Source organism: Rousettus aegyptiacus, unplaced genomic scaffold, assembly GCF_014176215.1.
Source record: "Rousettus aegyptiacus isolate mRouAeg1 unplaced genomic scaffold, mRouAeg1.p scaffold_m13_p_6, whole genome shotgun sequence".
NCBI classification, from domain to species: domain Eukaryota; kingdom Metazoa; phylum Chordata; class Mammalia; order Chiroptera; family Pteropodidae; genus Rousettus; species Rousettus aegyptiacus.
The window spans coordinates 27643703-27657960 of NW_023416309.1; the positions used below are offsets into that span (position 1 = coordinate 27643703).

Consider the following 14258-nt stretch of genomic DNA (forward strand, 5'->3'; position numbering starts at 1 on the left):
AATCTAATGGCACAGTGGCCAGATTTAATCAGCAACAAGTTTAAAACTGAATGTAGACTGATTAGGACACAGAGTTGGTGTTGTTTTTTGGAACTAAGAAATAAAGTCACAGTAACATTGAAAGTGAACAAATGGGGAAAGCATGAAGGAGTTGAGAGAGAGAGAGACAAAGAGAGAGGGGGGTTTCAAAATGATACATAAAAACAATAAGAAAAATTATAGCTTCTGAGACCTAGAGAGAGGTCTTTGTTACCTAAATTCCCACCATTTCCCACCAAAACATTTACAGGCTCAGTGAGTCATATTTATAACTTGGCTCTGTACTTAGATCATCAGTACCTGACATCAAGTCAATTGGTTAACCTAGCATATCTAGCTCCTAAATTAAAATAATAATAATAATTATCCATCTTACAAATGTATTTTAACAGCTTATGGTTGAGTTGAGTTTATAAGCAAATGCCAAAACTCTTATCATGCTTAACTTAGTCCTCTTCATTTCATAACCAAATGTTTCTCAAAGTAAAACCTGAGCTATCTGCATCAGAATCACCTGAGAGATTTATTAGGAATGTTGGCTTCTGAGAAGTTCTTAAATTTGGGGGAAGATACTGAGAAATTGCAATCTAAATTAGACATTTCTGTGATCCTTGCATACCTTAAACTTTGAAAATCCTGTCACACTCTTGTTGGCCTTACCATATAATATTAAAAAATATAATATTTTCTTGCTAAATTTTGCTCTTTTTTTCTCCTTAGGTAAAGCTTAAGAAATATTAGAGCAGGACATTTACTTCAATTTGATCAAATCCAATATTCTTTTTCCTAGAAGAAAAATAAAAAATACCCTAGAGATATATCCACATGTGCTTCTAAATCTTCTTATGATTATTATTTTTTAGTTTTGGAGATAGAATAAACACTTGATACTTATTTAATTTAAACAAATTAGTTATTTTAATACAAGGCATTCTAATCTCATAATACAAAAGCAACATTGATTATAAAGATATTCTCTATATGTTTCTTGCAATGCAAGCATTTTATGAAATACCTAGAAAATGAAAATTTCAGATATCTAGAAAAGATGGACTTAGCTAATAAGAATTAAATTCAATTAAAAAAGACTCTTAACGATAAAATCTAATTATTAACTATACCATTTGTAATAATTCTATACATATCCATTGAAAATTATCAACTAAAACAAGATCATAAATATCTATTAAGTTACTTTGTTAGAGATATAAAGATAATTATCTCCATATCATAGATGGAGATTACTGAGAAATCTGTGAGAGGAAACGGAAAATATATAAATACCAGATATTTAGATAAAACAACATAATATCAGATCAAAAACTTAATCCTAAATGGGATGACAGTGAAGGTTTCATTGAATAAGATTTGTAAGATTTACTACTCAGAGATATGAGGAATAAGACACTTAGATAGGAAGTAACAAGAGCAAGAGGTGTGAACAGTCATGGCATATGTGAAAAAGGCAGGAGACTACAAGATGAGGACACATAGACAAGAGATAATCATGTGTCAAAGAGCTTTTGGCTGAAAACAAAAACAAAAACAAAAAACAACTAAAAGTGGCTTAGCCAAAAAGGTCATTTATTATCTCATAATAGTTTGATCAGAGACAGGGTGGTATCAGGATTTGTTCAGTAACTTAGAAACGAGATCCGGGCTCTTTGCATTTTTTGGTCTGCCATCCTCAGCATATTATTTACTTCTAGATTAACTCTAGCAATAATTCAAAATTGGCTGCCAAAGATTCAGATTTTATATTAGTACAGCAACATCAATAAATAGGAAAGGGAATATTTTTCTTCTTTTCTCTTTATCTTTACTATTAAGAAAAATTTTTCATGTTACCAGAAATTAGATCTCATGTACATTCCCAAAACAATCACTGCTAAAAGAGTGGAATTACCATGGTTAGTGATAGAAAAAATGATGAAAAGATAACATGGTAACAGGGCGTTCTTCAGATACCTGAACTTTTATTTAGAAATATCCCATAGCTATTGATGTATGACCTAATAATGTACAAAAACTATCACAAGAAACAAGTTTTCTACTTATTGTTATCAAAGGACTCCAGTGAAAGCCATTGATCAAAAGGAAAAATTTTTAACAAGTAAATATAGTCAATAGTATTGTAGTGGCTATGGGTAGAGCTAGATGGGTGCTAGAGTAATTGGGGGGAGGGTCACTTCACACCACATAAATGTATAAACAATGTACTGTATGCATGAAACTAACACAAAATAAAATTTTTTTAAAAAAGAATATTAAATTTGAAGTCAATACTTACATTATGTTTTCAGATGTTAAGAATGCTATCTGTTATTTTCAAGGGGACTAAACTACAATACCAGACTCTCTAATTCAACTTATATTCAAATGATCTCAAATCTTTTATCTTTACCTATTTGTAGACATCCAACAACACATTTGAAATTCCTCTCATGTTGACTGGAAATGTAGTGTTAAGGAAAAGGCTCAACTATGAAGACAAGACTCGCTACTTTGTTATTATCCAAGCTAATGTGAGTATTCAATCTCCCTTACTTTCATCCCATGAATTTATGAAGAGCTTGTTCACTTGTTCACAATGTGTAAGTACTCAGAGAGCTCAGTGTAATTTTCAGCCTCAAAAGGGTAGCCCTAACTTCAGTATAGTTTGTATATTTTCTTCTTCTGCATGGGGAATGGGATGGAATAAGTTGGGAAGATTGTTTTCACTCATTGTAAACTTTACTCTCTGAATCACTTGTACCCATTCTTCAATAATTTCTTTTTAGCTCAAACTGAAGTATTTCTCAAAGCATCACCCACCTAACAACTGGAGCTGAATCACTTTAGGAGCTTATTAAAAATGCAGATTCCTGGACCCAACCTCAAACCCTCTGACAAAAAAATTCAGAGAGTGGAAGTAGAATATTTGCATTTTTGTTAGCTCTCCAGAGGATTCTAAAGTACATGAAAAAAAGTAGAGAACTACTGACTTGGGAATTTTTTCCCTTATAGCTATCATTATTGAATAGCTGTTCATGAAATATTAGCTATCATGACTGTAACCATGATATTTAGACAGTAGTAACAGAAAATCTAAAAAATGGTTGCTTATATAACACTTACATTTTTATTATTATTATTTTAATAAAATTTCTAGATTCAAGGATTAGTTTGAAAACTCAATTATGTCCCCAAGTGTTTGGATCCCGTCTGTCCTTAAACTCTGCCCTTCCCCTGAAATGTGGTTATTTTTCCAATGCTTATCTGCCTTGTGCTAGAGAACACCATAATCACAAGCAACACAATTACATTTCAAATCTGAGGGTAAGCAGGCAGAAAGAATGGTAAAAGTAGTTCTCTTTTTATGTTTCTTCTGTCTCATGTTTTCTGAGAGGAAACTCTTCCAGTGTCCTTTCCACCTAGCTTCCACTTGTACAACTAGATCATATGAGTCAGTATAGCATAAAGGAAAGTTGAGGAAGTCTGGATATGATGAAAAAGAATGAGATAATCATCTCTGAATGATGGCACGTATGGTTCATCTCCTGGGGCTGGGCACATTGATAACTGGAAAAAAAAAATTTGTTGGTAAAGAGAAGAATGGGATTGACATTTTATGAAAAAAAGTAACAGGGCTGACCACAGATAGCTTCTAACATTGAAAAAGTCCCATAGCAAGTGGCAGGGCAATGTTCTGAAATGTTAGTTCAACTCTGAAGCTAGCCTATGTCTTTAACGACTTTTGTGCATTGTAATCTTACTCATATAGCAGAACAGAAAGATAGCAGAGTGGCAAAAGAGAAATATACTTCATCAGCTATTCTGAACAAGTTAACAGTGGGCCACCCTTTAAAGGTTTTAGTTACCCTTGGTAACTGCTGTCTGAAAATATTAAGTAAAAAATTCCAGATATAAACAATTCAATAAACAATGCATAGGTTTAAATCGTGCACCATTCTGAGTAGTATGATGAAATCTTGAGCTGTCCTGCTCTATCCTACCCAGTAAGTGAATTGTCCCTTTGTCTAGTATATTTATGATGTACATTATACTTGCCTTAGTCACTTAGTAGCCATCTCATTGTTGTGGCATTCCAATACTATGTTCAAGTAATTTCTATTTCCCTTAATGACCCCAGCCATTCATATAACTTTTACTATAATATGTTGGTATAATTATTCTATTTCATGATTAAGTATTGTTGATTCTTTACTGTTCCTAATTTATAAATTAAACTTTATCATTTATGTATGTAGAGAGAAAAAAAACATAGTATATATAGGGTTTGGTACTGTCTGTGGATCAAGCATCCTTTTGGGGTCTTGGACTATATCCTGAAGATAGAGATGTCAAGAAAGGTGTATCAAGAAACAAAATTCAACAAAATAAATTTGAAGATCTAATTGGCTTTATTGAGCAATTCATGAATCTATCAGCATCCTGACCAGCATGTACAACAGTGCTTGGATGGATTATATAAAATGGAAGATTTTTATAGGAAAAAAGGCAGAACAGATGAGCTATTAGCAAAAGAAAAGAAAGAATTATTTTTAGGCCAGGACATCATCTTTCCTGGAGGAAGAAAAAGCCTAGGGTTTTATCATACAAATTGCCTCTTCTTTCTTTGGGGAATGGAGAGGGTTCTTGTCACAGTGTTTGACTACACAAATCCAGACTGATTCATTAAGTATACTTTTCTGGTGAAAGTCAAAACTGCAGTTGAGTCAGGTATTAAACCCAGGTTCAATATCGTGGGCTTTAGTACAAATGACACCGTTTTGGGCCTGAATTTTTTTATTTGTTTGTTTTTTGTTTTTTTTTAACTGAGGGAATTGTTATGTATGCAACAAGGTGTCACTAAATGGCCATTTTTTCCATTCTTAGAGATATTTCACCAGAAAGGGATGTATATGGATATATGTATATGTGTGTGAGTGGATATTGATAGAAATCTAATTTTTGAAGCCAAATTTCTAGACTTTTATTAAAAATTCTTAAGTTTTTTTGTTTATTTCTTTTGTCCAATGGAAGAGACTTGAGTAAAATTTGTAGATATCAGAAGTAAAATCTATAAAAGAGGGGGCTCTCAGAATGCCTCAAAACAGTGAAATATGTATATTTTTAATTTTCTATGTAAGCGAAAATGCAAACAAAAGATAAAATTTCTCATGTTTGACACAGTATCTTTAATAAAATTTATAAAAAGATTGCTATGGAATGTACTTGAAAACTAATTTTTATTGTGCTATTTAAAATGAGCTATTTTTAAAAAAAATGTAAGCTAATGAAAATCCAAATTACTCTTTAATTTTAAGTATTTACAAAGACGTCTGGAACAATTTGTATTCAATTTGCTAGACTACTTATAACTAGGGAGAGAGTGATAAGTTTCTGGCATGTCAGAGATAAAATTATGAAATAGAAGGATATACATTAATCATTGAAAAAAAAAAGAATGGAATGGGTGAAAGGTTGAAATATTTGAATTTGTCTATAAAAATTATTTTTATGTAAGTTTAAATTATACAGCATAGAATGTGAAAGAAAATTATAAATGTTGGTGTTTTTAAAAGTTTTTAGAATTATAAATATTTTCTAATGTTGTAAAATATGCTGAAATTAGAATGCATCACAATTTATTCAATTATTCCTAAGTGTTGAACATAGGTATATGCTTTTAAATTCCTGCATGTCATTTTTAATGCTGGATTATTTCTTATATTACCTACAATTCTTTGCACAACTGTACTCAAAATTGTTATGGAAGCTAAGTAAAGTTTTCATGTAATTAAATATTTAACATTAGCAAATGTATAAATGATATCTGAAATAATAATGTACATTGAGAAAACACAAATTAAACAAACTTGGATAACTTTAAAAAGAGATATATTCTTGCTTGTCAGTCAAATTTCCTGAATTAATAAAATATCTTTAGGTGTTCAGATTTTTAAAACATTATCTTTTCATTTTAAATAGGAAAGAAAAGGCAAATGAAATAAAATGGAGAGAAGAGGGAAGGAATTTTTTGGTAGTTTTTAATATGGTTTAGATTTTCATATAGAAATAGACAAAAATGTAAACTAATGAAATCACATAAAATATTTATGCAAATAATAATGTTTTATTTATACCACTCTTAATTTATAATGTTATTTCTTTGGACCAGAACAGTCTTGAGTGGTAGCATTTTACTAGAAAGAGCAAAAGGTTCTTTTCATTTTGTTTTTTCTTTCGGTTGCCAGGGACTTCGCTTTAGACAATTTTTAAATGTTTAAAATTGGATTTGGTTTGAACTAGGAGAAAAGCATCACGGATTAACAATATCTTCCATGGGCTTTCAAATTAGGAGTGCACATGAGACCTATTTTCATATCTCTCTTTATGTAATCATTTTGTTGACAAGTTGGGGGAATCTCTACGTATATAGAAACCTTGTTGGTAGTTTTCATTGCTATACCTCTGCTACTAATAGAGAAGATGAGCAGACTTCGTCACTCCAAAATATGTCTCTTTGGCATAAGTATTATTTCAGACTGATTATCAAAAAACAAAAACAGCAGACAGAAGGGAAGTTTTGAAAACCAATTAAAAGTTACCCTTTTGTAAGATCGATTTACAATTATAAGGGAAAGCTTCATTTGTAAAGGTGTCTCTCTGTCTGTATTTGAAATAGAAGAATGACAAAATCTGTAGAAACTCATCAATGGAAAAATAGGGACTTAAATTTTGAATAACAACCATACTCTCATTTACTAGGTTTCACCTGAAAACCGAGCTCTCTCCCTCCAAACATCTTCTCCTTTTTATCTTTAACTGAAAATGGAGTTTCAGGCGGTGATTAGGTCCATTTCAAGGAGTTATCCAGTTTTCCTGGGCATCTACCGTGTATATAGGAGGTATACATGTTATTAAATCTCTGGTTGGTTTTCTATTGTTAATCTGTCTTTTAATAATGGGGATTCTCAGCTAAGAACTTAGGTAGAGGGAAAATTATTTTTCCTTCTCCTTGTTTTTTTTTCCAACTTAAAAATTCACATTCTATAGATCAACATTTTGTAAGTGATATATTTTCCTAGTATGAGATAAAAGCCTACATTATGTTGGTAAATGTACACTCTCTATTATACACCTGGAATCATTTTATGAAACAGTGACATGACCCAAACAGCAAAAGATAGTGAGAGATTTGTTGCTGATAGATTGAATGAAAGAATTAGGATAGAAAACACTGATATGTAAGGTGTAAGGCTGAGTAGCATGCACATGTGAAGATACTGCTTCTGGGTTGTTAAAATCGTTTTGTCATCTAAGATCATATAAAATTTTACTTATTTAATATTTTTTCTTAAAATTAAATTGATTCAGTGTTTTAAAATTAATCATAAGCAACCATAATTTTAAAAAGGTAGTTTAAAACAATTTTAAAAATGAAATGGTAGTTTTGATGAACCATTTGTGTTTTTTAAAATTTAAAATAAACCCATAAATGTATGTTAAATTATTTTTTCTATATGTACTTATGGCTCATATACTTAAAGTATAATTTTAAAAAAAATGGGACTACATCAAACTAAAAATATTTTGCCGAGTAAAGGAAAAATCAACAAAATGAAAAGACAACCTACTGAATGGGAGAAGATATTTGCAAACCATACATCTGTTAAGTGGTTAATATTCAAACTATATAAGGAAATCATACAACTCAACCTCCCCAAAAAACCTGAAAAGACATCTCTCCAAGAAGGACATACAGATGATCAATAGAAATATGAAAAGATGCTCATTAATCATCAGGGAAATGCCTATCTAAACCACAGTGAGATATCACTTCCCACCAGTCAGAATAGTTATCGTTATTAAGTCAATAAATAACAAGTGCTTTCTAACATGTACAGAAAAAAGTACCCTCATACACTCATGGTGGGATTGTAAATTGGTGCTGACATGAAAAACAGTATAACGATTCCTCAAAAAATGAAAAACAGAGCTTCCATATAATGCGGCAATACCATTTCTGGGTATTTATCTGAAGAAAAGAAAATTAATTAAAAAGATATGTATACCCCTATGTTCATTGCACATTCCTTACAATAGCCAAGGTATAGAAGTAACCTGGGTGTTCATCGATAGATTAATGGATAAAGATGTGATTTTACACATACGTGCAATGTAATATTACTCAACAATAACAAGTTATGGATTCTTTTTTCATTTGAGATAACATGGATGGACCTAGAGAGTAATTATGCTAAGTAGAATAATTCAAAGAGAAATACTATATTATTTCACTAATAAGTGGACTCTGAAAAAAACAAAACAAATGAAAATGCAAAAAAAAAAAAAAAGACCTATAGATATAGAGAACAAGCTGATGATGTCAATACTTCATTTCTTTCTGTGGCTATTATTGTGTATATATTACACACACACTAAAATTTGTCTATCCATTCATTTATTGATAGATATTTTAACTGTGCCCAATTTTTAGCTGTTGTGCCTAGTGCTGCTGTAAGCATGCATATAAGAGTAATTAGTCTTTGGAGCAGAGATGTACAGAATAGAATTTTAAAGAAAAATAAAAATATAATAATTCTTTAAGATAATGATACTATGAAAGTAAAAATATTTCTAGATTCTACCGTAATGAATAACAAAGTGCCACTTACACTTTTATAGTAAATGTTCTGGATGGAGATGAATGGATACGTGTTTCTTCCTTGTGTCCTCATAACAAACACTCTTTAAATAAATAAAATCTATAAATTTCTAATGAAATCATTCTCATTTCTTAGTGTGGGCTGATCATAGCGATTTGTTTCCAAAGAAATGGAGAAAGGGTAAAGAAAGAGTAATTTTGCAGTGGAGAAATCTAATGGACACAACCTCAGCCAGGTGATCAAGGCTGACATAAAATATAGTCATATTAATAATATATACTTTTGATATGCTGTGATAAAATGATACTTTATCTCCATGGTCTTCTCCACCAACCCCAAATTGCATAATCCCAGTCCAGTATTGAAAAAATATCATACAAAGCCTCTATTGAGGGACATTCTACAAAATACTTGATCAGTACTCAAAATTGTCATGGTAGTTAAAAACAAAGGAAGTCTAAGTTGTGAGAGTCAAAAGGAGCCTAACAAGACATGATGACTAAGTGTAAAATAGAATCCATCCTGGAGAGGGATCCTGGAATAGAAAATAGACATCAGATACAAACTAGAAAAAGCTTAATGAAGTATGGGTTTTGGCTAATAACAATGTATTATGAAAGCAAAAATTGCACTTGACAAAGTTAAATGAGTAAAGATCACTTTATCCAAAGATATTACAACAGGAAGGAGGCCAAAATGCAGTCAGAACTGAACTCAACTGAATAGAAGGGCTGGAGAGTTGTTAAAGCTGGAGTGGGATTTCCCATCACAAGGAAAAAACTTTGGGGGGGGGGATATCTATATGAAATAATGTATATTAATGAAACTTATTGTGGTAATCATTTCACAATATATATAAGTCAAATCAATATGCTATATACCTTAAGTTTGTACAATGTCATATGTCAGTTATATCTCAATAAAAATGAAAAACAAAGAACAAAACAAAACAAACAAAAAAACACTGTTCTCTTGGCAATATATTACCTAGTGAAAAAAAGAAAAAGTTGAAACATAATTTCCCCTACTGCTAAAAGGACACTCATTTCATCAATTATAGCTTTATAGAATCCCAAAAAATGAAGAAACAAAATAAAAGAATTCTCATTTAGAAACTCATTTAGAAAACTAGATTATTTTAGTGATGTCAGCTGACTACATGGAGACAAGTAATGCTATCAAACCACTTTATAATAGACAAACTTGTGTGAGGCATACAAAAACATTTCTCTAATAGGAACACGGCAGACCTTATGGGTTTTCTATTTTTTTCCTTTTCTGTATCCTGCTCTTCATTTTTCTTTTCTGAGGTATTTTTTCTTAATAACCAAAATTTAACTAATTAACTTAAATTGCTTGAAGCACATAAAAAAACAGTATGGGTTGAAAGAGTGGTGGAAGAATCAAGGACCATCTTGTATGCTAATTGGCCCTTTCAAAGGAAAAGTCAATTTTCTTGTATCTTTATGATGAGAGATAGTTTCACAATTTGGAGGAGGTTTCCTATGGAACTTAGGCTGCTACCATCTCATATCAGCTGAGAAATAGGAGCTCTATCTTCCTGGATGATTATGATTCAAAGGAACGACTTCCAGGTTCTTGAGAAAGAGTCCTGGGTTGTAAAACTGGCAAAAGTTTGAACTGCGATGAATATGTGGGTGCATATATATTTTCAAATAAGTGTTTTCATTTTCTTTGGATAAATACCTAGAAGTGGAACTGCTGGTTTGTGTAGTAGTTCTAGTTTTAATTTTTGAGGCACTTCTATAATAATATCATAATAACTATACTGTGACAGATGATTACTAGACTTATTGTGATTATAAGGTATGTACATGTGGAGTCATTATGTTGAACATTGAACTAATATAATACCATATATCAACTATTCTTTAATAAGAAAAATTGAGGTGGGAGAAAATTGACATCTCAAATGGGCAAAGAAAATTTTACAATTTCAAGTTTTCTAAAGTAAATGCTTTAAGAAAAAAGAGGTCAGTTGCCTACATCCAGGAAAAAATTTGTCTAGAGTTTAGTCAAAGAAAAGGGAACGTTAAGTTCATCTTGTTGTTTTGTTTATTTGTTTTGTTTTATTTTTCCTTCTCTCACAGGACCGTGCACAAAATCTGAATGAACGGCGAACCACAACTACCACACTTACAGTGGATGTTCTGGATGGAGATGACTTGGGTCCAATGTTTCTTCCTTGTGTCCTCGTGCCAAACACTCGTGATTGTCGCCCACTCACCTATCAAGCTGCCATACCTGAGTTGAGAACTCCGGTAAATATGCTCTCATCTTTTTTCCTTCACTTACACCTCTTTAACCCCAGTGAGATTCTGTTCAAGTATTTTATAGACATACTAGATGAGAATATCAAACTTCACTATATGGGTGTTGAAAAATATTTATGTCCAAACCCAATTTTGTATAACACGGGCAAATTTTGGGTCACATTGAATAATTATATCATATACAAAGGAGAAAGTATATCATGAAGCAACAACTCATTTTACACAAATTATTTATTTTTTCTACCCATAAATCATAACAGAGTTGAGTTCCCAATATATTCTAGGAAACTCCACGAAATAAATTCTAGCATTTTCTTAAACATGCAGTCCTAAATAAAAGGCATACAGGTCAACAGAATTTCTTTTAATTCAGCCTCTTAAAGTTTTGAAATGTAACTAGAGATTATGCTTGGCTGTTTAGAGGTGGGAGCTAGTGGATGCAAATATTTATCCCTTACAGATGTATTTTAAAGAGGCAAAAACATGAGACGTGGATATATGTTTTCTATACCTGATTCTGCATCTGATTTTTAAAATTCTAACAAAGTTATAAATTGTTGTCAGCTTGGAATTCACATCTTGGACCTCTCTGAATGATAAACAGTTTCACCCATGAATAAAATTATAAGGCAAATAGATATCCTTCTTAGGTTAATATATTAATTTCTGATTTAGAAGTATGTATGTATATGTAGATGATAGAAAGATAGATCTATAGGTAGATGATAAATATAAATTCTCTTTTAGAGAAGTCATATTCCTAGGTTAACATATTAACTTTTTGTTTAGAAGTAAAATATATATAATAATATTATTAGAAACACACATATATACACACATATATACACATATATATTTTACTTCTAAACAAAAAAATAATATATTAACCTAGGAGTATGACTTCTCTAAAAGAGAATTTATATATATATGTGTGTGTGTATATATATATATATATATATACAGATATATATATATATATATAGAGAGAGAGAGAGAGAGAGAGAGAGAGAAAGAGAGAGAGAGAGAGAGAGGTTAAATTCCTAGAATTCAGCTGTTTGACTAGTGGCTTTGTTGTTCCTCTAGAAAGCATGCAGCTTTATGTTAGTAGATGGCTTATGTCAGAATTTGTTGAAAGGTATTTGATTTTTATTCTCAAATATGTAAGAACAGATTTTAGAGATCCTCTCTGATTTGAGATTTTAATAATTAAACATAAATTTCTTCTAAACATAAATTATACTGCTTTCTGTTTGCTTCAGAGTTTTATCCAATGTTTTATCTATAGACTTCATGGCTTCACTCACAGAACTTAAATGATTGAGAATCAGTTTTTTGTCTACTGTCATACATGATGACTGGTCTAGTTAGCTTATATGAATGAGAAAAGCTAGAGAAAAAAATTAAATGTTATGATATGCATTGAATAATGAAAATATAAATGTTCAGCTAAATGGAGTGATTTTACAGCAAAAACACTAATGTAGAACTCATCTGGATAAATAGATGTAGATTACATAAAGTTATGTCATGATATTATTTTGTTGATTACCAATAAGAAGACTATTAATGATGGTGAACATTAAACTTTTCTTATGAGAAAAATATTTTTAGTATTAATTTATTTTTCTGAGTTAATTTGTATAACTTGTATACCAGTTAGATCCCAAGTGAAGGGCAAACATATAATAATGACTAAAATCAATAAATCAGTTTGATGACTATTTAACAGTACTTGAGGTATTGAGAGAAGTAAAGGAAGACAGAGGTTGCCTCTTGAGAAGCAGAGTGGATTGACTTTATTAAGGATCTTTGGGCATTCTTTTCTCTCTCTCCAGGTTATACACTAAGCATCTCTCTCATAGCTATGTAGTTTCATGCTAGAGACAAGGTCATATGCCAGATTTGGGATAAAAATATAAATGATAACATAACTAATGGTTATATAGAGTATTCAGGTTGTCATGATTTGTGCTAAATTCTACAAAAATATTAACTAAAATCTATTTACCATAACTATTATGGTAAATTATTAATGAGATTTCTGAGATTTAGAGTTTAAGTAATTTCTCATAGCCTTATAACTAACATGTAAAAAGTGTTTTCTCTTAAAATCATGCATCTTGAATTAAATGTTATGATATATATTCCAGAATGATGAAACTATATATATATATGTATATATATATATATACATACACACATGTATATATATATATACGTGTGTGTGTGTATGTGTGTGTGTGTGTATATATATATATATAGCCATGTAGAAAAAAACTTAAATATGTTTAGTTGCAAAATTACACACTTGTTCTGATTATCCAGTGCTGCATAACAAACCACCAAAACTTAATGGCTTCAAACTACAAATTTTAAATCTACTCATAAAGCCACGACTTTGGCAGACTTGAGGGAACAGCTCATTCCTGTTCCATGCAGCATCAACTAGGGCACCTTGATTGAGGACTGGGTACCACTTTCTGTGTGGCTATCTTAGCAAGTTGATGCTGGCTGTTTGCCCAAGCTTAGCTAGGGCTGTGAGCCAAAGGATTCATTTCTATTCTATGTGAGACCCTCCTAGGCTCTTTGGGTTTCCTCATAGCAAGGCACTGAGTTCCAAGAAAAACCTGCCCAAGAGAATTAAGCAGAACTTTTATGAATTAGTCTTATAATTGCAGTGTTACTTCAGCCATGGTCAAACCTCGCCCTATTTAAGGAGTAGAAGTATATACCGTCCCCTGATGGGAGGAATGTCCAAGTCACATTGTATGAAGAATATATGGGGGAGAAAATTTTATTCTGGCAATCTTTAGAAAATAAAATCGAGTCATAGTACTGACATCAGGTTTCTATGTGCTCTTCTGCATGCTATTGTAGATTCCCTCTGGGTTACTAGGGTTTAAGAACTGAATGTAGTTTTTGAGTTTTACATTCAACTTGCTATGTTTATCTCTGTCCTTTTTCTTTTCTTCTATTTTCCTTTACATATTTTGTTATAATTTCTAGAAATTCCAAAAAGCAAGATTATGATATTTAGAGCAAGAGAACTAACCATTTATGTCAGCTAACCAGGACATGATGACTCTAATTACATACTGGCTGATTCTTTCCTGAGCTAAATCTTTAAGTTTTAAAGTTTTGACACCTGCTCACCTTCTGATGTGAAATTTTCCACCAATTACCTCAGTGGTATTTTTGACTTGAGAAACTGTTCTTAATTTCACTATAATGTGTGTAGAATTTATCAACTCAGAAAAAAACTTTAAAGGTA

At 31.3% G+C, this 14258-nt stretch overlaps 1 protein-coding gene across 1 annotated transcript in view; it reads left to right on the forward strand.

The window, feature by feature from the left end:
* The window catches only part of PCDH15 (protocadherin related 15), a gene marked incomplete in the record, with an annotated part of 701567 nt that overhangs the window by 349949 nt on the left and 337360 nt on the right, over positions 1 to 14258 (forward strand). Inside the window, 2 exon segments of the mRNA XM_036222126.1 lie at positions 2454 to 2564; positions 10805 to 10975. Of these exon segments, the coding sequence (XP_036078019.1) occupies positions 2454 to 2564; positions 10805 to 10975 (282 nt within the window).